General features: G+C 34.0%; 1 protein-coding gene across 1 annotated transcript in view; it reads left to right on the top strand.

Annotated features, from left to right (window-relative positions):
- LOC120350374 (potassium voltage-gated channel subfamily KQT member 1-like) overlaps window positions 1–23,132 on the top strand; it is a 97,413-nt gene extending 74,281 nt beyond the window's left edge. The window contains exons 5-6 of the mRNA XM_039423467.1: window positions 14,324–14,492; window positions 22,613–23,132. Of these exons, the coding sequence (XP_039279401.1) occupies window positions 14,324–14,492; window positions 22,613–22,667 (224 nt within the window). The 3' untranslated portion in view covers window positions 22,668–23,132. The remainder of the gene's footprint in view (window positions 1–14,323; window positions 14,493–22,612) is intronic.
- Window positions 23,133–27,549: the final 4,417 nt, after the last annotated feature.

Below are 27,549 nucleotides of genomic sequence, written 5' to 3'. Positions count from 1 at the left end.
TCATCAAATTCGGTGCTCACATAAAAAAGTTATTGATTGTCAAATTTGAGACTCGATTTCTATTTATATAGATTATTCAGTTTTTTTAATCCATCTGAGTTTCAATGTAATCAACATTCTTTTCTAATAAAGTATTTTAGAGATAGGTAATTCAATTGGTTCATATTGAATTGTATTTTATATAAACACATGAATACATCTCTGTTCATATGAAAAAGAATAAACAGGGTACTAGTAATTTCTATATTCTTTTTTAATATTTGTTATTTATCATAGTGATATTGAAATTAATACAGAATTATTCTAGATTTTCTGATCCACTGACTTGTTCTCTTCACTCCCTCGTATACATCATAAACTCTCCACAAAGAAGAATTTGGTGCTCCGCAAGGGTCTAATTAAAAACTTGAACAATTGAATAATTTGAAATAGGCCTATAACCATCCTCGATAAACTAAGAATTTATACGCAAAATTTCAAGTTAATCACTCCAGTAGTTCAGACGTTATAATAAGTCTATGATTCGTGAATTTTCATTAACGTACGTGTATAAGGTAATTCTTCCCTTTATTATATTATAGATGAAGTCAGAGAGTTAGCTGTTCTTCTTATCATATACACAAACTATTCAGTTTCCTATCGTAAAAAATTCGATGCTCTTTATTTAAAATCCTTTACTCTCCTTATACATGGAATATTCTATTTTCCGCAATGGAAAATTTAATGCTCTAGATTCAGAAGCCTATCAATATAGCCATATACAACTCATTATTTATTCCATTTCCAGCTGATTATTCGTATTGGCCTTTCCCTAAAAGGACACAAATTCATTGTTGCCGGATCAATATTGGCGAATTGCATGATTATGCGTCGACTAGGGCTACATCTGTTGTAGGCAGCACCAGCTATAGCAGAAGCAGCAAGCAGTCTGTGACTGTGAAATGGTATAAGCCGGCAGCCCGGCACCGACTTGCATGCGTGACCAAGCTCGCAAATGCTGCAACCAACGTTGGGCCCAGCCAACCCGATTTTGCCACCGATTTGTATATTCCGATATAAACTTGCCATTTGATAAGGCAATTCATATTCAAGTGATTATTCGAAAAGGTTCGAAGGCTGCTCTGCTAGGTCGTGAACGAAAGGGGTTTCACGACATTCGTTGTGTGTTTGCTGTGGGCAACTTATGTTAATCCACTTACAAGAACGATTCAATATTTTCTTTCTTTCCCCTTCTTTCTCTACCACCCTCCACTTCGTCGCCTCTATAATTCTCATTTTTTCTTCCTCTTTTATCAACTACTTTTTTCCTCCTTCTTTGCTTCTTTTCCCATCGCTCTTTCTCAAACTCCTCTCACTCTCTCTCTCTCTCTGTCTCTCTCTTTTTTCTCTCTCTCTCTCTGTTTCTGCTTTGTTTGACGCTACCAGAGGAAATACGCTTTTAATCACTTTAAATGGAAACTGTGGCAATCGCTTTAGGAGTTTTCACTTGTGCGTTACACACTATCTTATACGCACTGTTCAAACATTGACGTAAGCAAATAGATTGTCAAAAACAATCCAATCCATTCAATATACTCGACTTTGAAATCTATTGAGAGAATAGACTGAATCGGCAATCAATGAGAAAGGTTTTGTGATTTATTGAAAATTTGATTTTCAAAGAAAAACTTCTCAGTACTTCCCCATATGTTATTGAGAATACATATTTTTTGGATTTTCACATTTCTTCATAACAGACAATGTAAATGCTTCAAGCTTATAACAATAAACTTCTAGTACTTCTACCAAAAGCACTTCTAGTATTCATTTATTCTATTGAGAATGATTCTGAGTTCAAACTACATTCTGGAAAAATTCAAAAACCATACTCCTTTAAATAGGCAGAAACCGGCAGAATGTAAGATTGATTTTGTTTGAGTGTTATTGGATTTCCATAGAATAAAACTGCTTTGCAGTTTTCATTGGTTGACTAGCAGAATCATTTCCACTTCATTTAACTTCACTTAACAATATTGAATTTTGATGTACCTGAATTCCATTTGCAAATAGAATGGAAATTGTGCCATATTAACTGCAAGTGACATTTGAATACATTCACTCCTAGCTGTAGCTGTTACACAGATGACCCTTACATGGCAGAAGCTGCTCATATCATATTCCTTCCTTGTATCTATCTGATTTGCAATTCATAGAGAGATATAGTTGAACGTCATCAGCACAGTCATCACAATCATCAACATCACCATCACCATCATCATCGTCCATTCATGGAGGGATGAAAGTAGAAATTGGACAACAATGAGAAACGCCCTTGAGATTGGAGCTGAAGTACAATTCATTTGTTGGCAAATGGAACACAGCTCATTCTATCCGAAACCGTGTTGCGAACATCTGCTATCTCACATCCAGGTGGACATCAGCGATCAATTATTTATAACCGCGGATATGGAACTAATACATCAACGCTCGGGCAAGCAGCGCAATTAAAGCAGCACAAATGCATGCCCATCACCCATTGCCCATGGCCCATGGCCCATTAGTCGTCGGGCCTTTGGAGTAGCGTTTACTGGTCGTAAACCTGGGTCATCTGGGCTTTCACTCTCACCTACCCTCTCACTCTGTTACTTTTCCTTCACACTACAACCATTTATCCACTCATGCAACAGATTCACACAGTTTCATATGACTCCTTTCAATTGTTAAGAATCAAGTATGAACATAGATATTCAGATAAACATAAAAAGCAATAAATCTATTTATGTTGTTTTGCTTCCTGCTTAACAACTTTTTCGAGTTAGGAATGCTTATCATATTCTGTGTTCCTTTGACGGTCATTTGAAATACTCTGAATGGGTGAATGAATTGATTTTTTAAACCACTTTGAGGAATGTTGTTTTATAGGCTCATAGAGCAGAAGTATTCGAAATTAAAATTTGTTGAGCAAAATAATTTGTAAAAGGAATAAGTAGTGACTATCATCTGCATTGATTTAATCCAATAATGCAATCAATATAAGATTCTTGAAAACAAGTTACAATCTTGCAGTTGAATAGATCGTGGAAGCTGGTGAAGATTACAAGATACCAAAATGATAGGCATGGTTCTTGATTTCTGTATCACGATTGTTCCATGCTATCGATGTACTACCACAGAATAGGGCTGTCTTTCTTAACCACTACCACTTATGAACTGTATTACCACTCTTAATCATGTCAACCTGTCCACATCAGTTTATCTTTCTTCTAAAACTATAATTTCTTATAGATTTCTCTCAAATCATGATTGTTATTTGGGTTTTTAATCATAATTACTTCATGGCGATATTGAAGTAGCTTCAGTGTTGGTATCTACGAACGGTCTTCTTAGGTCTCATTGGGAACTTCAATTTAATCAGTAACATAGGAATTAATACAGTTGTAATTTCCACGTTCAACTAATTCATTAATACGAGAAAATGGTCTAACCATTTGAATCTCAAAGCATTAATTTGATGCAGTAGAATGATAGAGGAAAAAGGGCTTCGAATAATGAGTTCAATCAATAATTCATTCAAAGCTAGTCCATAATAGGTCCCCAGCCTATTTAGATCTGGACACGCAAATTGATGTCTAGCCTTGCATAGTCCTATAAATTCAGAAATATAATGGTCAAAAATAGATTGTTGTATTGTTTTTGAATAGGCCGCTCAGTGAACCTGATTGTTTCTCAACACAACATTCGACTTTTAAAAATATCTCTGTTTTCCGTTCATTTTATTGGCTTCGGATGAAACTATTGATTTCCCTTACTTGTATGTTCTGCCTTACTATTCCAAAAGAAAAGTATCAAGTACTCTTATTCCTTCAAAGTAGAATTCAGAAAACATTTTCATGTAGCAATTGGAATAAAGCAGTATTGCCAATATGTTTTTTAAAACCTTGCTACTGGAACTCTTTCGAGGATGAAATAGTATATTTCGCACCTAGGGCCGAAAATGAGACTCTTCCGGCTCGAAATCTGTTTTCAAACTGAAAAGATTGAGAGCCGGAAACACATTTTTGCCAGTGGTGCGAATGCTATTTTTCGTGACACAAAAAAAACAAACAATATATATATATATATGAGTGGCCTTGATTTCTATACCGATGGCCTTGTTTTCTATGGCGATATTGACCGTTAAGTTTTTTGAGCTGTTATATATATATATATATGAGAATAATTGTTTATTAGGCACCAAACTGAAAGGTCATAGCTCTTGCAAATCTTAGGTATGGTAATCTGAATATCAGGAAATTGTGCAAGTATCTTTATTTTTTTTCATTTTCAGTGGATGCAATTACTAATCATATAAATATGATGGGGAAAGAACAACAGGCATGGCTCAAAACTATTCTGTTCCCAAATTTTGATAATGAATAACATGTCCGAAAAAATAGGTTGTTTTTAATAGTTTTAAGTAGTTCGAAAATTATCCACCAGGTCTAGTGGTAAACGCAGTACTTAAGCCGGGTTTGGGTGGATTTCAATTTGTCTCAATAACTTAAAAGATTATGTTCAATTATGTTTTAATGTGGGAGGTTTAGTTTATTCTTTCAAATGGCAATAAGATGATATTATTATGAATGTTTTGATTCTTGAATGCTGAACCCAAAATGGAAAGTTTTCTGATCAGCTGCTTTATGATCACCTTTCTTAGTTCCATGTTAGCGGCTGCAAGCCATGTTAGCGAGAGTCGTCTGCAAACAATGTCTTTCAGATCTACGTAGGGACTGAAAAACAGTGCTTAGCACACTTGAAATTTGGACAATCTGGATGTCAACAATGCTTGTTATCGTTGACTGCGGAAGTTGAGGTTAGAAGTCCTATCCTACTCTGAAAATGGAATCTGAATAGTTTATAATATCTAATTTGTATTTCATTCATCCAAATAAAATGATAGTATCTAATTGCAGGATATTTTATTCAATTCTAGAAGCATAAACTAATTCAGTTTCATAATAAACTATCTGTAAAAACGTTCAGCACCAATGGAATTGCCCAAGTAGTTCCAAAATTAGCCACCAGGCTTCGTGGCAAACGCAGTACTATGAGGTTAGAGGTCGGATTCTATTATACTCTGAAAATTGAATTTGAATAGTTTATAATATCTTATTTGTATTTCATTTATCCAAATAGAATGATAGTATCTTATTGCAAAATACTTTATTCAATTCTAGAAGCATAAACTGATTCCGTTTCATAAACTATTTTGTACGTTCACATCAAATCAGAATCAGCTGACTTCAAGGTTATTTTACAGCCATAGGGCCATAAAAATTTTACCGGCCTGGTCAGAAAACAATCACTTTCGGCCTCCGTATGATGCACGAAAACCAGCTTATTACATCCAAATGGGGCGAAATAGTATATTTCGCACCTAGAGCAGAAAATGAGATTTTTCCAGCTCGAAATCGGTTTTCAAGTCCGAGGCCATAGGCCTAGGACTAGAAAAGATTGAGAGCTGGTAAAACATTTTTGCCCGTGGTGCGAACGATATTTTTTGCCACACTACAGGTATTGCTGACAAAATAAATAAAGAATACAAAATAAAGAATACTCGTTAAGCTATCATACCTATCTCTTGATTTTAGTGGTAGAAGATTTGCAGTCAGGATTTCAGATTCTTTTGAGATTTCACTTGGAATACCACAGTCATCTTCAAGCATTTTTGAAAATTCGGAATGCACTAATCAACAATAAATAATTGAATAAAACAGGTTGCGAATTGAATTAGTTTGATTCAAAACTGGAACTGAAATCATGGCGACTTCAGCTGATGATGAAAGTGGACACTCGCCCGATCTAGCGGATGACTTATTAACTACTTCCATGAGTGGCTGGAAAGAGACAACTTTCTGGCCTAGACCGGAAAAGAAACCCTTTTCGACGTCGTCTGCAAACAAGGTCTTTCAGATCTATGTAGGGACTGGAAAACAGCTGCTTTCTGTGCAGTGTGGCGAAAAAACATTTTTGCCTGTGGTGCGAACGCTATTTTTCGCCACACACAAAAATAAACAATATATATATATATATATATATATATATATATATATATATATATATATGAGAATAGTTGTTTACTAAGCACTTCCGAAAGCAGAAGTGGAAGGTGATAGCTCTAGCAAATCTGAGATAATCTGAATATCAGGAAATTGTCCAAGTATTTTTATTTTTTATTCTGATTTGTCTAAATATCCTAAAAGATGATGTTCAATTATGTGGGAGGTTGAGTTTATATTTTTATATTCTTCCAAATGACAATAAGATGATATTATTATAAATGTTTTAATTATTGAATAATGAACACAAATAATGAAAAGTTTTTTGATCAGCTGTTTTATGATCACCTTTCTTAGTTCCATGTTAGCGGCTGCAAGCCATGTTAGCGAGAGACGTCTGCAAACAATGTCTTTCAGATCTTCGTAGGGACTGGAAAACAGCTGCTTTCTGTGCAGTGTGGCAAAAAATATCAATCAAGTTTATTTTGTGATGATTATGAAATCAGCTCAAAGACATATCAATTATAAGTATTAAAAAAATGAAAAATTTCACGGGAAAATTTTCCACTTTATGAATGACAAATATTTTCATTGATTATAATTTTCTAACCCCAGCTATTCATTCTGAGTATATTATTTAGTGCCTATATATTCTGCATCTCTATTATTCTGTAATTGTTTTTCCATTCTCTCATTTCTAAATAGAGATGATTTCTGAAATGGATACTTTTCTATTAAAATTCAATAATCCTGGTCTCTGTATTCAAAATTGTGTGATGGATATCACACATAATATTTATTAGTAGAAATCAAAATCAATTACATATAGGCAACGTTAACAAATTGAAAACATAGATCTTAGTTGAATATACATCACACTAGCCGTAAGGCTCGCTTCGCTCGCCATATCCGTCTAGCTGGACCCCCGACTGGATCGTCCAATAATGAGATCAGCGGGCTCGCTTCGCTCGCATGCATGTAGACCTCAGCGGATCCTCTGTACCGAATTCTGGACCCCCGACTGGATTGTCCAAAAATAAGATCAGCGGGCTCGCTTCGCTCGCCTGCATGTAGACCTCAGCGGAGCCTCTGTACCGAATTTGAACGTATTATATCAATTTGATCTCGAAAAACACCTGTTACTATATCGGCGTATCTTTGGCGAACAAAATTCTTCCACCTTGCTTCACAGGTTTAGTGTACTGAATTTGATTAAATATATTTCCATAAATTATTGAAAAAGGTGAGGAAACACAGAAAAGCTGAGAAAACGCTAATTTTGGCTAACTGGATAAATTGGTATTTAGGAGGTACTGGATAAATGCATTTCAATCTTCAACTTGGTGCCAACCTAACAATGTCAACTCAACTTAATGCCAACCTGACAAAATTTTTAATTTAGTTACCAGAACAACTGTTTCGAAGAGGTACTCTCTCTAGATTATAATTCCATATTAACATATGGTATGGACATTTCAATATTATAATTTTAAGATATTGTAATAAGAAGAATATACATGCTAAAAGAACTTTAAACCCTTAAAAACCACCCTTAGAGTTAAAATATCGCCAAGATTTCTTAGTGCGCCTCTAACGGGTCAACTGAACATACCTACCAAATTTGAACCTTTTTGGTCAAGTAGATTTTTAGTTCTGCGAGTGAGTGAGTGAGTGAGTGAGTGAGTCAGTCAGTCAGTCAGTGAGTGAGTGCCATTTCGCTTTTATATATATAGAAGATTATAGTATAGGTTACAGTAACTATATTACCCACAGTATGGCCATTGACTTTTTTTTTCCTGCTGCTGCCATGAAGATTCCATATATTTGAATTTGACAATGGAGCTTATATGGGATTATAAGTAAAATCACTTGCTTCTACTTATTTAAATATATTTTCGTGATTATTAACTTCCATATAATTTCTATCATGTTTTTTTCTATATTCCCAATATAGTTTTGGAACTTGAAATAGTAAATTGTAGATAAAAGCGAGTAAAAATGAAAGGTAGGTAACGTAAACTGAAAGCTGAATTTCCAAAAAAATACCCTACAACTTTTAAAATGTGTCATGATATTGTAATAAATTTTGTTCCATTGACAAATAATAATAAAGTTCTCATATCTATTTCTAGAAGCATGATGGAATGAATTCTCATGACAAAAGATTCCATAAGATTTAGTTTGTTTTATTCAGCCAATAAGTCTGACGAAATAGTATATTTTGCACCTAGAGCAGAAAATGAGATTTTTCCGGCTCAAAATCGATTTTCAAGTCTGAGGCCGTAGGCCAAGGACTAGAAAAGATTGAGAGCCGGAAAAACATTTTTGCCTGTGGTGCGAACAATATTTTTTGCCACACTACAGGTATTGCTGACAAAATAAATAAAGCATACTTGTTATCGTACCTATCTCTTGATTTTAGTGGTGGAAGATTTGCAGTCAGGATTACAGATTCTTTTAAAATTCAATTGGAATATCATGGGCGTCGTCATCTCCAAGCATTTTTGAAAATTTGGAATGCACTAATCAACAATAAATAATTGAATAAAAATGGTTGCGAAGCAAATGCTGAATTAGTTTGATTCAAAACTCGAACTGAAATCATGGCGACTTTAATGAAGGAAGTGGACACTCGACCGATCTAGCGGATGACTTATTAACTTCGGACTTCCATGTTAGCGGCTAGAAAGAGTACGTTTTCCGATCTAGGCCGGAAAGAAACCCAGACGAGAGTCGTCTGCAAACAAGGTCTTTCAGATCTACATAGGGACTGGAAAACAGCTGCTTTCTGTGCAGTGTGGCGAAAATATTGTAAAGCTCAACATAAACTCTGGAAGAGCCCATTATTCCAACTATAGTACTACTTGATGAATTTAATAAACATGTAAGAAATTGAAAAATGACACATGTAACCATTATTGTTTATATTTAGTGATATTTCTAATCTTGCTCGTGGTAATGCAACTCGAAAATCATATCAATAGCTATTGCACCAACATGTTATGGGTAGGGTACTCAGTAGTCAGTACTGAAGAGAATCAATCAGAGAAGTCAAGACGTCTTTAATCAGCACTTCATCATGGTTAAATATTTCATAAAATTTTATTTTCAATTGAACCACCAAAAATATTTTGAAACTGGATTATTTGAAGTTCGATCCAATAAATGGGATGAGGAAATACACAAAATTGAAATTTATCTTTCTACATAATATTTATATAGTTCACTGGCTCCCAATACGTTGTCCGCGAAAGCTCTAGAAGTGGTCCGTGAGGAGTCTGAGAGAAGGAAAATTAATGTTTTAAGCTTTATTAGTGTTTTCAAAGTTATCTTTTTTGTCTATATTATAGTATAATCAATTTCTCTATGAAAATGATACATCAAACTCATCTTAAGCTCATAATATGTTTACAATCGGTAAAATAAGTGATAAGTTCCAAATGTCTAATGCTATAAGATTGGACTAAGTTTGTTTGGAATCTTAATGGCGGATTTGTACCATGTGACCGAGCTAACCAATCAGAAGCGTGACAGTCAATGGCCATACTGTGGGTAATATTGTTACTGTAGTATAGGTTATACAAAATTACACAATCAAAAGTTACAATTTTCTAAATTTAAAAGTTACATCTGCAAGCTCGAGCATTTTTCCAATAGGGGTTTTCAATAAAATTCTTAAAAATCTGGTGTGGCGCACACAACTTTCCTTGCCGTTATGAAAATTGATCACCTGACGCTAGAGATTTTGATTTCTACTAATAAATATTATAATATATGTGATATCCATCACACAATTTCGATTACAGAGACCAGGATTATTGAATTTTAATAGAAAAGTATCCATTTCAGAAATCATCTCTATTTAGAAATGAGAGAATGGAAGAACAATTACAGAATAATAGAGATGCAGAATATATAGGTACTAAATAAACATACTCCGAATGAATAGCTGGGGTTAAAAAATTATAATCAATCTTGAACTTTAAAATGAAAATATTTGACATTCATAAAGTAGAAAATTTTCCCGTGAAATGTTTTATTTTTTTAATACATATAATTGATATGTCTTTGAGCTGATCTCATAATCATCACAAAATAAACTTGATTGATATTTTCCGCCCCGGGCATAAGAGTCTACTATTCAAAGATCTGAGCCAGCTGGTGACAGGACAATAACGCTGGAGACACACGATATCTGCTATCTCTTCATAGTGAATGATTTAATAGAATCAACAGTTGCCAACAGTTTGCAATTGAAATAATTACATTTTCTCGAATTTCGAGCTTATTTTCAATTTTAGGTGAAAATGTTACTGGACATTAATTGTAGAGATTTTTATGCTCAATCTTTTCCGCTTGGAACTTTTTGTTTCAATTGTATCTAAAGCCTGATAATTGGGAATCTAAAATCAAACTTTGCATAGACGGGGTGGAGCTCCTGAAATCTTGACAGATATGAGACTTGTGGCAGTTGATAGAGCTTATCAATGACTATTTTAGGTGTGAATTTGATCAAAATCGTTGAAGCCGTTTTCGAGAAAATCGCAAAAAACCCTGTTTTTACAACATTTTCGCCATTTTAGCCGCCATCTTGAATTGCATTTGATCGAAATTGTTCGTGTCGGATCCTTATAAAGTAAGGACCTTAAGTTCCAAATTTCAAGTCATTCCGTTAATTGGGAAATGAGATATCGTGTACACAGACACACATACAATCATACACACACATACAGACCACTACCCAAAAACCACTTTTTTGGACTCAGGGGACCTTGAAACGTATAGCAATTTAGAAATTGGGGTACTTTGTATTTTTTCGGAAAGCTATACTTTCCTTACCTATGGTAATAGGGCAAGGAAAGTAATAATGTTTGAATTTATCAATTATAATTGAATTGCCTGTATCAATATAAAATGAATATCAATTGAAATTGATTCAATTTTTATTTTTATTTTTATTTTTTCCTATTTTTAGAAATTTCTATTCAAATCGATTCAATTTTTTAATCAATATAAAAAATCAATATGAACATAATTACGTTCAGGATTCAGTAACAATGCATTGATGAAAGGAGAAGAAATTGCGAGACTGATAACACAATAATTCAGTACACTTTTCAGTATCAAAAACTTCTCATTTGTAGGAACGAAACTCATTGAGTTGTTTCCTCTATTCAAGAATATATAGAATGTACCTGATTGATTTTTGATCACGAGTTTTATTTGATTGTATTTGGTGAATTACAATCATCCTAATCGATTTCCATTACGGATAAATGACTGGTCAATGCGGCAGAGCACTCACATAGTCACGTATCCAAATTTCTGAAAAATGATTCATGAGTATATATTTAGAGATGCGGTCAATAAACTTTTTACACAACTTCTTGGAAACTATACTGAGATATTCACATTAAAGTATTTGAAAATAATGATGAATCAGTTAAAAATTAAATGAACGAGTTTACTGAAAATATTCAACTGTTAAAAGTGTTAGCAAACAATGGTTGTTACATCTCTTCACTTGTGAATACTTTCAATCAAGGTAACTAGAATACATTGTATTCTAGGTACATTGCTTTCAATGATCAATTTTTTTTGAGTTATAATATATAACTCAGTTTAATTATTATCTTTAACTTCTCACTCGCGTTCCATATTATTCCATTCGAGCTGACCCGTTGAATAAACCTCCTGATATAACGTTGCCATTGTTCCTATGAATAGCATCCATCTAGAGAAGGCTGTGGTCTAATACGTGCATATATACGTTTTGATCTTAATTTTTCAGTAATTTTATATCAGTAATTGAAGCCTACTTGATCAGTTTAAATTAAATCTTATGAAATATATTTTCTGGAATGAAACGTGTTTTGGAGAAGATGAGGTGAATGTGAAATGTCTTGCATTATAGTTGTAACGTATCAAAATTCTGATGGGTGAATAAAATCCCTACTTGAAAGAAATTTATAGGTCTAAGAGGAATAATAGGCTAATATCGCCAAATGCGATAACGTTTTTAAAGATTAGATAATATCAGGTATCATGGCTAAATTTATAATGGCCGAATAGAAAGGGAAATAATTTGCTACTTATATAATATTATATAAAGTATTGAAAATTTGAGGTTAGGCGTAAAATATCTATTGATCGGCGACCTAATGATCGATTGAGTCACATAACGTAAAATCTAGCCAGACACCTTGGCAGAAATTTATTGTAACTAAATGGTATGCAACTAGAGGAACCAAAAATGCACATGGCTAAATGTTGTAAAGTGAGAAACAACCTATAATCATTAGAAAATTATATTGCATGTAGAAAATGTACTAAAAACACAGGATAAAAATAAATTAATGTATTAAGGAAGTAGGAGGTTCGTAGGTGCATGTATACTATAACAAATTTGCATGGACCAATCAAATGGTAGCAATTGATGGGCGGTAATAGTGAGTGGTTGTCAACGGTGAAGTTGTGAATAATCTCAGGTATGCGGATGACACAGTGTTGTTGGCTGGAAGTGCAGATGATCTCCAACTGCTGTTGAACCATGTGAATACAACCAGCAATAAGTATGGATTGTGTATGAATGTACGCAAAACAAAGTTCATGGTTGTTAGCAGAGAACGTGTTGAGGCAACAGTGAGAATTGCTGGTAAGTTGGTGGAACGTGTACAAAGCTTCAAATATCTTGGATGTTGTGTCAATGAGAAATTGAGTTTCGACCAGGAAGTAAGGAGTAGGATTGAGCAGGAAAGGGCAGCATTTTTCAGAATGAGAGGGGTATTATGCAATCGGAACCTTGCTCTCAAGACTAGAATTCGTTTGTTGAAGTGCTTCATCATTCCAGTGTTGTTGTATGGGCATGAGGGATGGACATTAACGAAAGCATTGGAGGCAAAGCTGCAGGCGTTTGAACTGTGGTTGTATCGGCGCATTCTTCGTATTTCATGGACAGAAAGGGTGAGGAATTCTGAGGTATTGGAACGAATTGGGACTACAGTGGAGGCTCTTTACTGTATTAAGAGTCAGAAGCTTCAGTATTTTGGACATGTGATGCGCAATGAGAAGTACAGATTCCTGCAGTTGATAATGGAGGGCAAGATTGAAGGAAGACGCCGGCCTGGAAGAAGGAAAACATCCTGGTTAAAGAACCTGAGAGAGTGGATCACCATCAGAAACTTATAGAAAATCCAGCACGTGAGTGAAAAATAGTTGAAATAATAATAGGGCGCCCTCAGTGCTTCGAATGAAATAAGAAATAAAAGCTAGCTCGTCGAAAAGGTTTTAAAAATTAAGAAATTAATAAAAATACTTGCGCAAGTCTTAAAAATGGTATAAGAAATATTTTATTGAATAGAAACGAGTCAATTTATATATCAAAGGATACACCAATTAAAAGAATATCAAATTCTAAGCTAATAATACAAATGTTCACATGATCATTGATTTTATAATGTAATTTGTGATAATATAATGTAGCTCTGGTTCATTAGATAAATTGATCTATCTATTTCCATCAGGTGCCGAATCTTGCACCCTGAGATATATATAGATTTATTGGAAACTGTAGAAATTAATATATATTTAATTATTGATTTGTCAATTTATCATGCTCTGATTTGGGAAGTTAATATATAAGTAGGATTGTCCAAATCGACAAGCAACAGCAAGTTGATGTCAAAGCTACATGCAGATAAATGCATATGATCAATGAAGTGAAAGCACATGGTAAAATTTCGTGCTATAGAACTAAAAAATAGTACTGATCCGTGATATTTTATTTGATTTCGTTTCTTGTTTCATTATATATTTTGTTGCTCTATATATTTTTTCTTTGATCTAATTTTGAGATTATTTGTTTAATATATGTATCAAATTTTTCATGGTGTACCATTCATTTTATTCCTCAATACCATAGGATATAAATTATATATATATATATATATATATATATATATATATATATATATATATATATATATATATATATACATTTATAAATTATCAGTATTATATTATTGCGAAAGCTCCTGTCTGAGCCTATTAAGATTTTAGTGAGATTATACCCTAGAAAACCACGACCAGATTTTATAGATTAAGCTAACTCTCATGCTCTACCGATTGACGCCAAGCAAGAGGCTAAGCGTTATTCCATCAGATATAACGTTACATAGTATAGTAGCTAATTTGATCAGGAGTAAGTAATGATATATTAATATGTATGTATTTTGTAGAAAATCACTTGTACTCATGGGTTTGAGGTGAATGTGAAATGTGTATTGATTGTGGTTTTGTGTGTTTTGGTGGTGGCGTTCCAGGACTGGACCCGAGGTCTCTACTGCAGGAGCGCACCTGGGAGAGCCGCTACCTGGGCAAAGAGCACAGGCGAGCCGGAGCCACATTCCAAGGCCAAGTCTACAACTTCCTCGAACGCCCTTCCGGTTGGAAATGCTTCATCTATCACTGCACTGTGTGAGTAATATATTTCCTTTCAACTATGAATCAATTATAAATCAATTAATAATGCTGGTTTTGAAATATAATTAACATTAAAACACTTCTTTTGAAAAATAATAGATACCCTACTCATTTGTTGTTCCTGGATTTTCCAGTTGTAAATATTAAACAGCTCTTCATTAAGAACCTTTTAATCTTTATAAAAAAATTACACATTAACAGAAAATCAGCATAACTATCCAACCAGTGAGATTAAATATTAACATCCAAATCCCTCGACTCGAAAACTCAATGTAATTATCAAACTCTTCCCATTTAGCCCATTGGCGTTATCGTAATGCTCCTCCAGAGATTCTATCAATTAGTGAGGGGTGTAGCATCGCCGTCTATAAGCGCGGAGTGAGCAGGTGGCTTCTCAGTATTGGCCCGGCTGCTGCAGAGGCTCTGTTGCGGTCTCCTTATGTCTAGAAATATTGTTCCTAATAGTCCGTCCTTACCTATTGGATCTGTTCAGTTTTCTTTGCCTTCAACCACAGGTTCCATCTTTTTTTTTCTTTGAAATTTGAAATTTCTTTCTTTGAATTATTTTTAATTTATATATAATTTTTATATATATTTCGATTTTATGAAGCCTTAAGCTGCGTACACATATACGCGTCTCCAACCCGCACCGAGCACGCTCCGCCTTCGTACCGCCCTCGTCCCTCCATCGCCCCGCAGTCGCTCCGATCATGAACGTTACGGAAGATGTTAGCTCTTCTCGCGTTCCCCGGTCGATCCACTCTTGCTCCCCGGTCGATCATCAATCGATCTGCTCGAGTGACGTTCGGTTGCGGAGCAGAGCGAAAGTCTGTACGCACCTTGAAATGCCGAAAATTAAAAATTTAATAATTTTTTTTAGTTCGTCACTTAGTTGAACGTTTATATATATTTTCTGCTTATAATTTTCAATTCCTTATTTTTTTATCAAGTTTGTAGTTACTAGATTTTTTATTGTATCTAGTGTCGATAAAGTATAGTTATTATTTTTCTTATCGATTGTCAGAAGACTCCTCCATGCACACGGACTCATCGTCCAAGCATGGAGTTATTAATTTTATTTTTACTTGTTTTTCATTTCAATGTTACAAACTAATGTATCGCCTTCACTTTGTTTTTACATACTATGCGATGTATAAAGTTTTTGAATAAAATGAATTGAATTGAATTGAAAAATTGAAATTTTGTAACTTCTAGAAATGAAATAAATTGTGAAAAGAATAAAATAAAGTTAAGCATTTGAGAGAAGCATTCTTGGAGCGACTGTTTTGTTTTTTATACTGTACTTTGATAATTGATCAAGTGAATGAGCAACTTTTGTGTAGCATCTGTTTGTTTTGTTGTGGTAGGGGGAAGAATACAAGTTTGAAACCATTATACCGGTAGATATGAATGGTGACATTTTCAAATAAGGGTTTGCTGGTGAGTTTGAAACAAGTTTGAAACCATTATACCGGTAGATATGAATGGTGACATTTTCAAATAAGGGTTTGCTGGTGAGTTGGACAAGATAATAAAATGAAATATTATGACTATGGTCCAAAGCTTATCAATAACACATGTGGTATATTGTAAGAAAATTTTCAAGTTTGGTGAATTAGGTCATCTGAAGTCGCAGAATGTTTATACGACATGAGAGCTACAACGACTGTAATATTTAAAATCATATGCGGTTGAGGATGAATTCTTCATATCCATAAATGGTAAACTATCCATTTTCACCTAGCATCTCTCCTAATCGTATTCATCTCTCCTAATCGTTATCCTAGAATCTCTGAAGTGGAACCATCAACCTTATACTGACTATTGGAACACATACTTTTCTCAAAAGCTTCTTATATTGTATGGAATAGATTTGTTTCATTATCTCGAGTACAAACACTGGCTGGATATTTGAGCAAATATGTGATTGTAATCTGTTGAGAGTCCTACTGATAATAAAGCCGTAGTCAGTTGCTCACTTTCGCTAGAGCAATAATCGGAGTATAATTGGGTAGTTATCATGTTTCTGTGGTGGTTATCACATGAGCTGGAGAACCATCAAGTCTAATGCCGTTCAATTTGGAAGATTGAAATTGTGTGGTGTATGGATGGCGAGGGTGATAGATGCTTGTCAGTGAAGGTGGCAATCCGTGAGGAGCCCACTGCACCTATATTCCCTTGACGGTGCGATGGATGAAGGCATCGCATACATCGCTATGTTTGCTGCACTGTGAGCAATGGTTCGCGGCGAGTGTTGAGGAGGGGATGCTGTTGGTACATGAAATCATGCAACGTGGTGATAAACGTGAGCCGACAACCAAGATGCGAATTTAATGACTCCAAACTCGTTGACACGGCGCCTCTCTCTTTGCTCTGTAACGCGCAGTAGATTATGCTAATGATGCTCATGCTAGTGATATACCAGAATCGCTGGTTCCTTACATTCATGACCATCAACTATTATCACTGTCATCTATTTCCCTCTGAACTTGCACTTCTCTGTCTCAAACAGTGGCAATGCCACTTGAAAGTTCATCAAGATTCAATCCAAAGTTTTAACACCCAAATTTCCTCTCATCAAAGACAATCAACTGACCGACTGTTTGGAGATATATTGACCGACCAAAGTAAGGTCTAAGATTCAAGTCGATGGTTTTGCATTTCTCTTTTTGTTTGTTTTTATTTATGTTCTACATTTACGGCGAAACGCGGCAATAGATTTTTATGAAATTTGACAGGAATGTTCCTTTTTGGATTGCGCGTCGATGTATAAGGTTTTTTGAAATTTTGCATTTCAAGGATAATATAATAGAAATGGAAAAGGAATTTCCTCCATAATCTAATATTACTGTAGAAATCAGACTATAGAATAATTCATGATTAATCAGTTATCAAATGGATTACTAAATGCATGCTACAATTGATAACTCAACATAGCATTTTCTCTTCTCTGTCGCCTTTCTTTGCTTTCAACTCGGGCTGACCAGTTCACATTACTAGTGAAGGTTGTGGTTTATAACTACGAAAATCAAAATATCTCACCTCCGTAATAAGTATGGATAACACCATTAGAACTCATGGGAATTATATTTTCACTGTTGACTGTCACTGTTATGTGCATAGTGCACTTTATGCATAGAAAAGTGTGTCATCTGTAAATGCGATATCTCAAAAGTGCAAGTATTTCAACTTTTCGTTTCTTGTGACTATTATATAAAATTATCAGCACATTTTGAAATAAAATGATTCTAAATGTATGTAAAATCTCAACAACTCTATTACATATTTGAATTTCTCGATTTCCAGGAATTGAGGAGAAAATGATTTTGCATTTCTTGATTTTGTTAAAAAGTTTTAAGTAACCTTTCCTTACTTTGAGATCGATTGACATTTGCAGTGCCTCTTGATTACAACAAATATATTTTTGGAAGGGACAGATATATTATTATCAATAATATTAATTTCCAACGATTTTAGTGGCATTGGTCTCATCTCTACTTCGAAATCTATTCCCCATTCCGAATTGAAGAATTGTTATTGAAGAAAGATGAAGAGTGTAGGGATTCTTGAATTCGCAATAGTTGCGAAAAAAGGAATTGATTCTTTGAATCATCGATGTTGATCAACTGCATCAATAGTTTTTGTTAAATAGACTGCACAAGTCTAGTTAAGCCATTTACACACACATTATTGGACGTTCTATTTTTTGTTCTCTCTATGAAATCTACTAGATTGGACGGAACTTGGCATATAATATATATATATTTATGTTCATAATACACATGAACACATAATCTGTTTTGAAAGTTATGTTTAATCTAATAGAATGTATAAGGACGGCAAAAATCGTACGTCCGAAAATCGATGTGTGAGTAACCAGACTATAGCCAGTTACATACACGTACGATTTTCTGCCGTCCTTATAAATTCTATTAGATCAAACATAACTCCTCAAACAGATGATGTGTTCATGTGTTTGCCAAGTTCCGTTTAATCTGGTAGAATTCATAAGTTTGGCAAAAACCGTACGTCCAAGAATCTATGTGCTCCGTGTATCTATGTGTCTTTATCAGTACGTGAATCAATACAAGGTACGTGAATCTTTTTATAGTGGAGAACTTCCAGAACAAGATGAGAATTCATTTTGAATAGACTCAGTTACGTAGATAACTGGAATTGAAGGATTTGAGATGAATAAGATTCTCCGTCTTGTAGTCAAGAAAGCCAGTCATTTCTAGTTTCATCTTGTTCTATTTTTGTTAAATTTGATCGTAATTATGATTCACGACCCTTTGTGTACGTTAAGATTCATATTCATTTTCCACTGGAATGGGCGGCAAGACGAGTCTTAATAGATTATGGTATTTTAAGCTTTTGCTCCACGACCTAAGGACATGAAACCATGTCAAACGTTGATTTCAGCCGAGTGAATGAATCAGTTCAATTTGCAAACAGACTGACAAGGGTGACCAACCAAGCTTGAGTGGTGAAATTGTTGAATTAGAGAGGAATGTCAACTGATGCAGGGCTTGACAAAATGTCACGTGTTAGTGGAAAATACCACAGATAGTTCAGTGAACATGCGGTCAGCTAACACAATTATTGAATAAATCATGAACATTATTACTTCACAAGCATTCTACCACCTTACCCTAACATTCAACCGCTATTATTATGTTCGGCTTCAACTATGATCCTCCAATCCATATCAAGCCTATTTGTTGAAAGTTGAGTGGGAACTCATCGGAGTTCATTAGAATCATTGATTGATTGATTGATTCATTCATTAATTCATTCGAACTTTCATTTGAGCTTTCTCAATGAAAATTTGTTGATTTTAAAGGAGCGATATGAAATAGGATTTTAAATATGACTGTTCGATAAATTCCGATTTCTTCCACAAAATTTTCACAAGATTTCAATTCCACAAAAAACTATTTTCATACTATGTGTTCATCCATTATTATCTTTCCAAATCTCTTATCACTGATAACTGATAACTAGATTTAAAGATTCATCAAATGGCAACAACTTTCTATTGTTATCGAAAAGGTTTCATCCAGGAATGAGGATGCTACGAAATAATCAGTCAGAGGCAAGCTCGTGGATTCTCTTCTAAACGTAACTGCTATCTTTGACCTTGATTGAATGCGAGTTCGGAGAACCGTAGAACTCGCTACACTCACTAACATCACTACTCACACACGCCCGCCTATTCATACACAAACACACATACAAATTGGATTTGGATTATGATGATATATGCAATAGGATCGAGGAACGGTAGTGGACGAGCAGTTTAAGAGTTAAAAGAATCTGAAACTTGAAATGTGGAATTTGGGAAAAATTATCGAATTCTAATTTTTTTAAATTTTGAATATGTAATATATGATATAAGACCACCTTGGAGCGCTGAAGAATAAAGGTTCTCTACTTTTTTGAGCTCCGAAGCACGTTTGAAAAGATAAAAAATCTGAAACTTGGATTAGGACTATTGGATATTGATCGAATTCCAAAAATCTGAAAATTTTGAACATGTGATGCATGAAATAAGACCGCTTTGAAGCGCTAAGAAGAATGAGCCCAATTTGAACTTGATCCAATAAAGTATTGAAGAGTAAGGTTGATTTTTAGGGTAAAATTTCCGAATAAAAGGCCGTCATCTAGAGACGGGGATGAATTGAAAAAATTAAAAATACATACGTTTCTGCGCCTTGTTTCAAAGTACTTGAATACCAAATTTTATCCAAATCGTATCATAACTAGAACTTTAACTGCGGTACAAACAAACAGACAAACGCCGATTGACTTTAGACATAGAATTCGCTTCGCTCATTCAAGAAGAGAATCAATATGTTTTACTTTCATAGAACTTTATCACTTGCAAAATATGTAGTAGTGGTAATGTGGGGGTTTTTGGATTCCCAGATTTTTACCACTGTGGTTTATTGCACTTTTATTGGTGGGATTGACCTAATTTTGTTTTGAAGCATCAAGAGGTTGAGAGGAAGAATGAAAAATTTCAAGAACTAGTAGTGTTGTGGTTGCATATTGTTCGCTACAAGAAGTATTCATGAATCATTTGTTTAAAAGATTTGTTTTTCGAAAAAATGAAACAAGAGTTCTATAGAGCTTATAGACAAAATTTCGATAAAAAATATCTGTTATGATTAATCATCATTGAGGAGACTGGAATACCATTTTTTGTGAGTAACTAAATATTATTGTTTCTTGCTGCAACTTTGTGATTGAAATATTTTTCGTTACAAATTCAGTAATCGAACGTTCACCCACCCAATTAAAGAAGCGAGCATTATTCAAAGGGATCTGACCACTAGGCTTACTTTATAGTCTACAGTAAAAGAGCTTCTAACTCTATTGGATCATCATCTCATTGCATAAGCATATGAAATTATAAGAAATTCCATCTATATAATGGAAATTATAATCGGATGCGCAGTTTTGATTTTTTCAAGTTCCTCATAACTTTGGCTACTAAATTGTAGAATAATTCATTACTCAAATTTAGTATTGAGTATTCAAACCCATAAAAATATGAAAAGCAAAGAAATTTTATTTCAGTGCTTATGATTAGACAGATTTTGATGACTGAGGAAAAACAAGATATGTACCTAAAACTGCATCTAAAAATAATGTTTTTTGAAGGCTGATAAAATGGTAGAAGAGTGTGAAAGTTAGTAATGTGTATTAGGGCTGACGAGTCAATTCGGTAGGCGCGAAGATATGTGGCTGTTGTGAGTTGTAAATTTATGTTTTCAGTAGAGCTAGTAGCGAATGACGTCATTTCGGGACCGGCGCTGATTGGTCGGCGCAGTTGACGGCAAATCGAATGGTCGGGAACGATCCGCGTCTCCTGCTCACTGGATACAGCACAAATTCATCATTTTTCTTAGAGACAGCATGATTCATAAAAGAATTCACACGCGCACTTGCTTCCTAGTCGTCAGTGATTCAACTGTCCTTTTCTTAACTTTTAAAAGTACATGATATCAATATCAGATCAGGATTAGAATACCCTCATATTTTTATAAAATACTAAGATCTAAAACTTTTTCGAGTTTGATGATATTTGACAAAGTGTGTTTTGTCTAACGCGCAGCAGTATGAGTTGATTTTAGAATAGTTGAGAAACAAGGTCTATTTAGGTTTGTGTACAAATTAACTGTACTCAACCTGTTCCACTGTTTCCAAAATCAACAGTTGAGATTTAGCAATAAATTAAGAGTAAAATCTTATGCTCTCCATCACATATTTACTGATATTTATTTTTTCTTTCGCTTTCTTATAGAAGCGAATTTTATATTCAACATTCGCTTGATACATTGAGAAGCTATCATATAAGATTAACTCTTATAATCATAATGATTATGATTATCATTATTATATCAGTTTGATTTAGTATCGCAACGAAAAGTATTCGAATAAGGTGAAAGAAGTTTTGGAGCTATAAAAGAGTAAAGTTTTCTTTCATTTGGTTCGGTACTCTGAACTTATTCGAAAAAAAACTTTGTGTCATCTATTCAGCTGGTAGCTCTTGACTGGAGCAGCAAACAGCCAGGGTTAGCAAGAACTAAATGCAACTTTTTACCACTGTTGTGTAAATCCTTCTTCAATACAGAACATTTTCATGTGGCTGTGTCAGACATATCACGCATACATCGGATTCATATCCTGTCTCCAGTGAGATTTTCCTTCCCCTGTAGGCGGTGGCTAACTGAAAAGTGGAAGCTTAATCCATCCACCTAAGGGATCTCTAGTCCCCAACCCAACGCCATTTATATGGTTTCTCATTTTGTTATCATTTATAGGCCTACTGGAGAAATGATGATCAGCCTCTCCAATAAAAATCAATGCTTTTCTTGTAGCTCATTGAATTTTAATATTATGGGAATCGCTATATACTTCCTCCCTACCATTTTTTACTTTTTTAGTTTTCTGACAATATTCAACAGTTTATCAGCAATTTCTTTCTGTTAGTGTAATTCATAAGTTCTCATTCTACTGCGCATATATAATTTTTTTAAGAATATCCATTTATTCATACATGAATATAGTCCTTTTCAAAAAGGAATTATTATTGTCTTCTGTTCTAGAGTGAGCGGCGAAAGGAGGAAAATAGTGAACGACGGGTCGTCATTTGTTAATTAGATAAAGCAAATTAGGAGAGTAGATTTTATCATTCAATGATTTGTTGTGGAAGAAAACCTAATGATTTGATTAATCTTCCTCCTTTCGACATTTTGAATCTGAATTAATATCCAATAGCATCAATGGGAATATCAGAAGAATAGGACTCAAACAGAGAATAAATAATAATCAGAATGCTTCACCGATATTTTACGGGATTTTAATGACAGAGAGATGCTATCTCGGGGAGGCAGAGTTTATCACATTTTTCTCCACTGTTTCTCAATCTGAGATCTGATCACAAGCTATGTACCCTTTATCAAATCTTGAATAGAGTTAATAGCATCTTTGTGATGTTTCATTTATCGCGCCTCAATGCCATTTTCTCGGTTCAAAACCATAGTCAATGAAAAATGTATTCATAAGTCATTGAACTAGAAAATTTCTGTTAAAGCCTGAAGATATTGGACGTGCGATGCTCATCACCCTCCGAATCGAATAAAAACATCTGAGAAATCCCTATTTTAATGAAGGAGTAAGAGTTGTCTCAATAATGTAATTTTATTAATTTAATATATTTACATTTAAATGTAACGTGGAGTTTTGTATTTTTTTGGAGAATTGTGGAGTACTAAAGTATTATTCGTATATCTTTGCTTCCAATTCAGCTGGAATGTTTCTCAACACACCTGAAGACTTGGAAGGTTTACAGATGCCATGAATGATTCGAGCTATAATTTTTCCAAACTCATCAGAGGCGGAATGGTTGAGGGAAGAGTATTGTCATGAAACTTCATGAGCTTCTAGATTATAAATCCTTTTTCTAGAGTAAAGTTCGGAGGACAAAGTAAAATGTCTTGTCAGCCTCACAGACTACGTAGAAAACCAAAATGCAATCCTGAAAAGATAATGAATCCTCTATCATTAACAATTCCATTACCGCTTGCGCTTCAGTCCTTCTACAGTTTGATAGCGTTATTCTTTCAATCTTGATTATTCCACTGTGCCGCGCATTAAATTTTGAGAGCTGATCTTTCTCCAGCTGATATCACTAGATGCAAACGAATAAATCTCGAGTGTCTCCTCTTTGTCGTGAATCTTTGCCTTCAAAATGTTTACGGCCGACAATCATCTGGCAAAGATAATTTGCAGACATGCAATACTGGCGCAAACGCTCTGTTTTATGTTTTTGAACAAAACGATCTTGTTGAAATGAGATTGGTAGTATACTGTTTTGAATTGCTATGCTTTATTCCCTTTGTCCTTGAAAAATCCTCCCTGCAGAGGATAAGTTAGTTTGAGTTCAAAATATCTGTATCTAGTTGTAGTTAGTTGATATTCACAATCATCATTATAATCTATTCAGTAATCAAGTTACCCCATGATACTAATTATTGTTTGTCTAAACCGGGAAATTAAGTGTAAATTATTGAGAGGAAATTTTAATATATTATGAAATGTTAAATATGATTTCGAGTTTAATAACTTTGATACATGTTTTATCAACTCCATTTATCTCATGTGCGATGAAAACACAGATTTTGTATGTCTATATTACTATTATTATATATATTATTAATATAAATATATATATATATATATTATCTATCATTACTTTTATGTCTATATCTCAATTATCTATGGAAAAATTTGTGAGTAGTATTGTATTACTATAATCTAATTATTATCATGAAAATTTAAAAGTTTCAATAGTTGATTGAATCCATTATTCATCTAACTGGAGATAGCTCGATAATTTAATATCTGCGCCAAAAATCACTCACTTCTCGTGAAGAATCTCTGTGGAAAAGTATTGCTTGACACGACGGTGTTGTGGTTTATAGTAACAAGGGAGGAGTATGCAAATTCAATCCTATCGATTATTAGAGTCGGCTGAAAGAAGAAAGACATTCGATGCCTTTCATGGTGGGTGAGCAGCATCAGCAGCGAAAGTAGTAGCAGCAGCAGCAGCAGCAGCTAGCTAAAGACTGGCTGTCAGTTTGCATTCACCGCCACTGCACAAACAATCCCAATGTAACGACCCCCTAAAATGCTTTAAAAATAGCGGCGACTATTTACGGCGCCGTAAAAAGGAAAATCCCCTTTCTAAATGTGCCGCAAGATAGGTTGTTCGAATCACAGCAATCAGACAGAGCATTTGTGCTATTTTGTATACTATCAAATTGTATATGGATGGGGAAATTTTAGACCCATTCAATACAAAAAATATAGTTCCCACATCTACTCTACCTTGACATACATCTCAGATCCTAATTCTAAATAGTAACACTGCTATTCCTAGCTCGATACTGATTCTAATTTCCTGTTTTTTTGAAAAGAATTAGTCGATCTTGGATAAATCGATAATTATTAGAACCAATACTGAACGAATCAGCTGATTATTCGATCAACCCATATGACCGGTTGAATCATATAAAATTCACTCATAAAGGATATATTATGTATACTAAAGGAAGTCGATGTGTAGAAATACAAACAACTATTATTTCTGTATAAATATTTATTATAATCCAAAAAAGCATGATAAATCAAGAGTATACAAAACTCATATAAAAACTAAATGTATTATCTATTAAAATCGTATGTTACGATTTATTTATGAATTCAATTTAAGATAAACACTCCATATATTTGTATAAAAACTTCTTTTATTTAATTTTTTCTATTATAAAGCCGAGGAAGCCCTGATTCCCAAGGCAACCAATTGTATTGAGTCTATTAAATTGAAGGCCAATCAGAGAGTAGCTTACAGAATTATTCTAGGAAGAGGCAAATTTTTCTGAAAACCTTTTTCTTCTGGCTTAAGATCCCAACCCGAGAGGATGCACATGGAGTTTAGGGTTTTTTCTTCTTCCTTTTAAAAAATTTTTAATGAATTATTAAGCCAAACCCTTTTTTAAATGTAATGTATGTTTGTTGAATGTTAATTATTTGTGAACTCAGTGCTGTCAAGGAGTTCGTAATTGTAAAGATTCCCATAAAAATAGCTTTAATTCGAAAGAAACTTATGAAAATCTGGATCACGCGTTAGCCCAGCAGTGACGAAAAGGAGCCTACCTAATTAATTATTGGAAATAATTAATTCAATCCACGAGAACATCTAGAACTTCAGTCAGTGAGTGATAAGTCAAACCAAATGAGCTCATTTTTCTACGTTCAGTGGGGGTAATTATTAAAACAAAAAGCGCTATTCCAATTAATTAGAATTAAAATAAAAAGTCACCACGTGTTGAACAATATCACATAGTGCATAAGAACATTTTATAAATTTATTTAATATATGTAGGAAGCTTACTTCCATGCACAGCCCGAATTCATATAAATCCCTGAGATCTCATGTTTGAATATTAATTTATTAATTATAAATTTGTTAATTGAGCCAAGTACATCATATCAAACTTATAGACCGAACAGGTTTTTATTGGTAGAATTTTGTATTGACTGGAAGTCTAAGTACCAGTATTAAAAATAATATATTTATGAATTTGAAACTCACTATTGTGAATGTTAGCAAAGCCTGTGATACTTATTCAGATTTTAGGAATAGATTATTTAAGTGAATTATAGAGATATTGAATATTTTATGCATATCTGTTTTATGGGAATATATTTTGTGTTTTATGTCAGCATACAAACTTATAGAATTTTTTATTATATCCCAACTCATCTCGTGTTATATAGTTTGAGCTGTTTTGGTACCAACAAATATTTAGCAGCACTTAAAATCATAGAATCAAATAATATTAACCTTATTCAGAGCACTCAATATTTATCATCCTTTGATGATATTCATTCTATCAGCCAGAACAAGTATATTAAGAAATTATATTAATAAGGTTCCAGTTATATCATATAAGGATCCAGAGAGCTTCAAGAACTGGCGTTGTAAGTTCTGAGGAATTTTGAAAGGGTATATTGGTGAATACTTGTATTCACGACGAGCGTTTTAAGAATCAACTAGAAACAACTATAGTTGGTCCTGATTATTCTCTAGTGGTACATGGTTACTGATAATCAGTCATCAAATATTCTTTTAATTTCCTTACTGGTATTCTTCAAGAACTTCATAGAAGCAGCGGTAAGAATTACCAATTACCGATCACTGAACCTTATGGTGATTATTTGTATTTATAAAATTCATGTTTCTACCACTGAGCTAGAGCTGAGGTTTGAACCCAGTAATTTTGCGAGCCGGAAGGCCTTAATTTTTTGTGAATTTATTCGCAAAAGAGGGAATTTAGAGACTGCTCTTATAAATACCAGAAACATCGTATTATCTGTGAAGGAATTACAATCCACAACTTCTCACAATAGCTTCATAACGTGGGACTCTATCATAAGAGATAACCCCCCCAGGAGCACAACTTCACACAATGGCGCCCAACGTGGGGCGTGATGAAAAGCTTACCTACTCAATCTTACTATCAATGATTAATGAAATTATTGATAAAACTGAAAGCTGCAAGAAACATAATCTGAAGTTGTTTCGACAAGATATATCTGATAATCTATTGTAAGTTCTGGCTAAAATAATTGAGTTGCTCTTCAAATTAAAATTTTTCAAGCTGCATAAATACAGACAAACTGTATCACACGAGTTTGATAACATAATTCTCATAATAGAGAAAATTGGATGGAAATTTCCATAAAAGTCTATAGTAAAATTTTGATTTTGATCTTTGAATCTAGACATTGTATGCTGACCAGGGTTATAGGTTATTTGAGGCATTATAATACTATCGTTATTCAGGAGGATAAGACCCTAATTAGAATTTTAAGAACTATATTAGTGTAATTTGTAAGCCATATCTGTCTATGTTGATAAGCGTACCTGTAGCACTCGAAGGTCTTTTTGTAATATATGTACATGACACTTGAAACT

Source organism: Nilaparvata lugens, chromosome 3 (assembly GCF_014356525.2).
Source record: "Nilaparvata lugens isolate BPH chromosome 3, ASM1435652v1, whole genome shotgun sequence".
Classification (NCBI taxonomy): Eukaryota; Metazoa; Arthropoda; class Insecta; order Hemiptera; family Delphacidae; genus Nilaparvata; species Nilaparvata lugens.
This window is presented reverse-complemented; position numbering and strand designations above follow the sequence as displayed.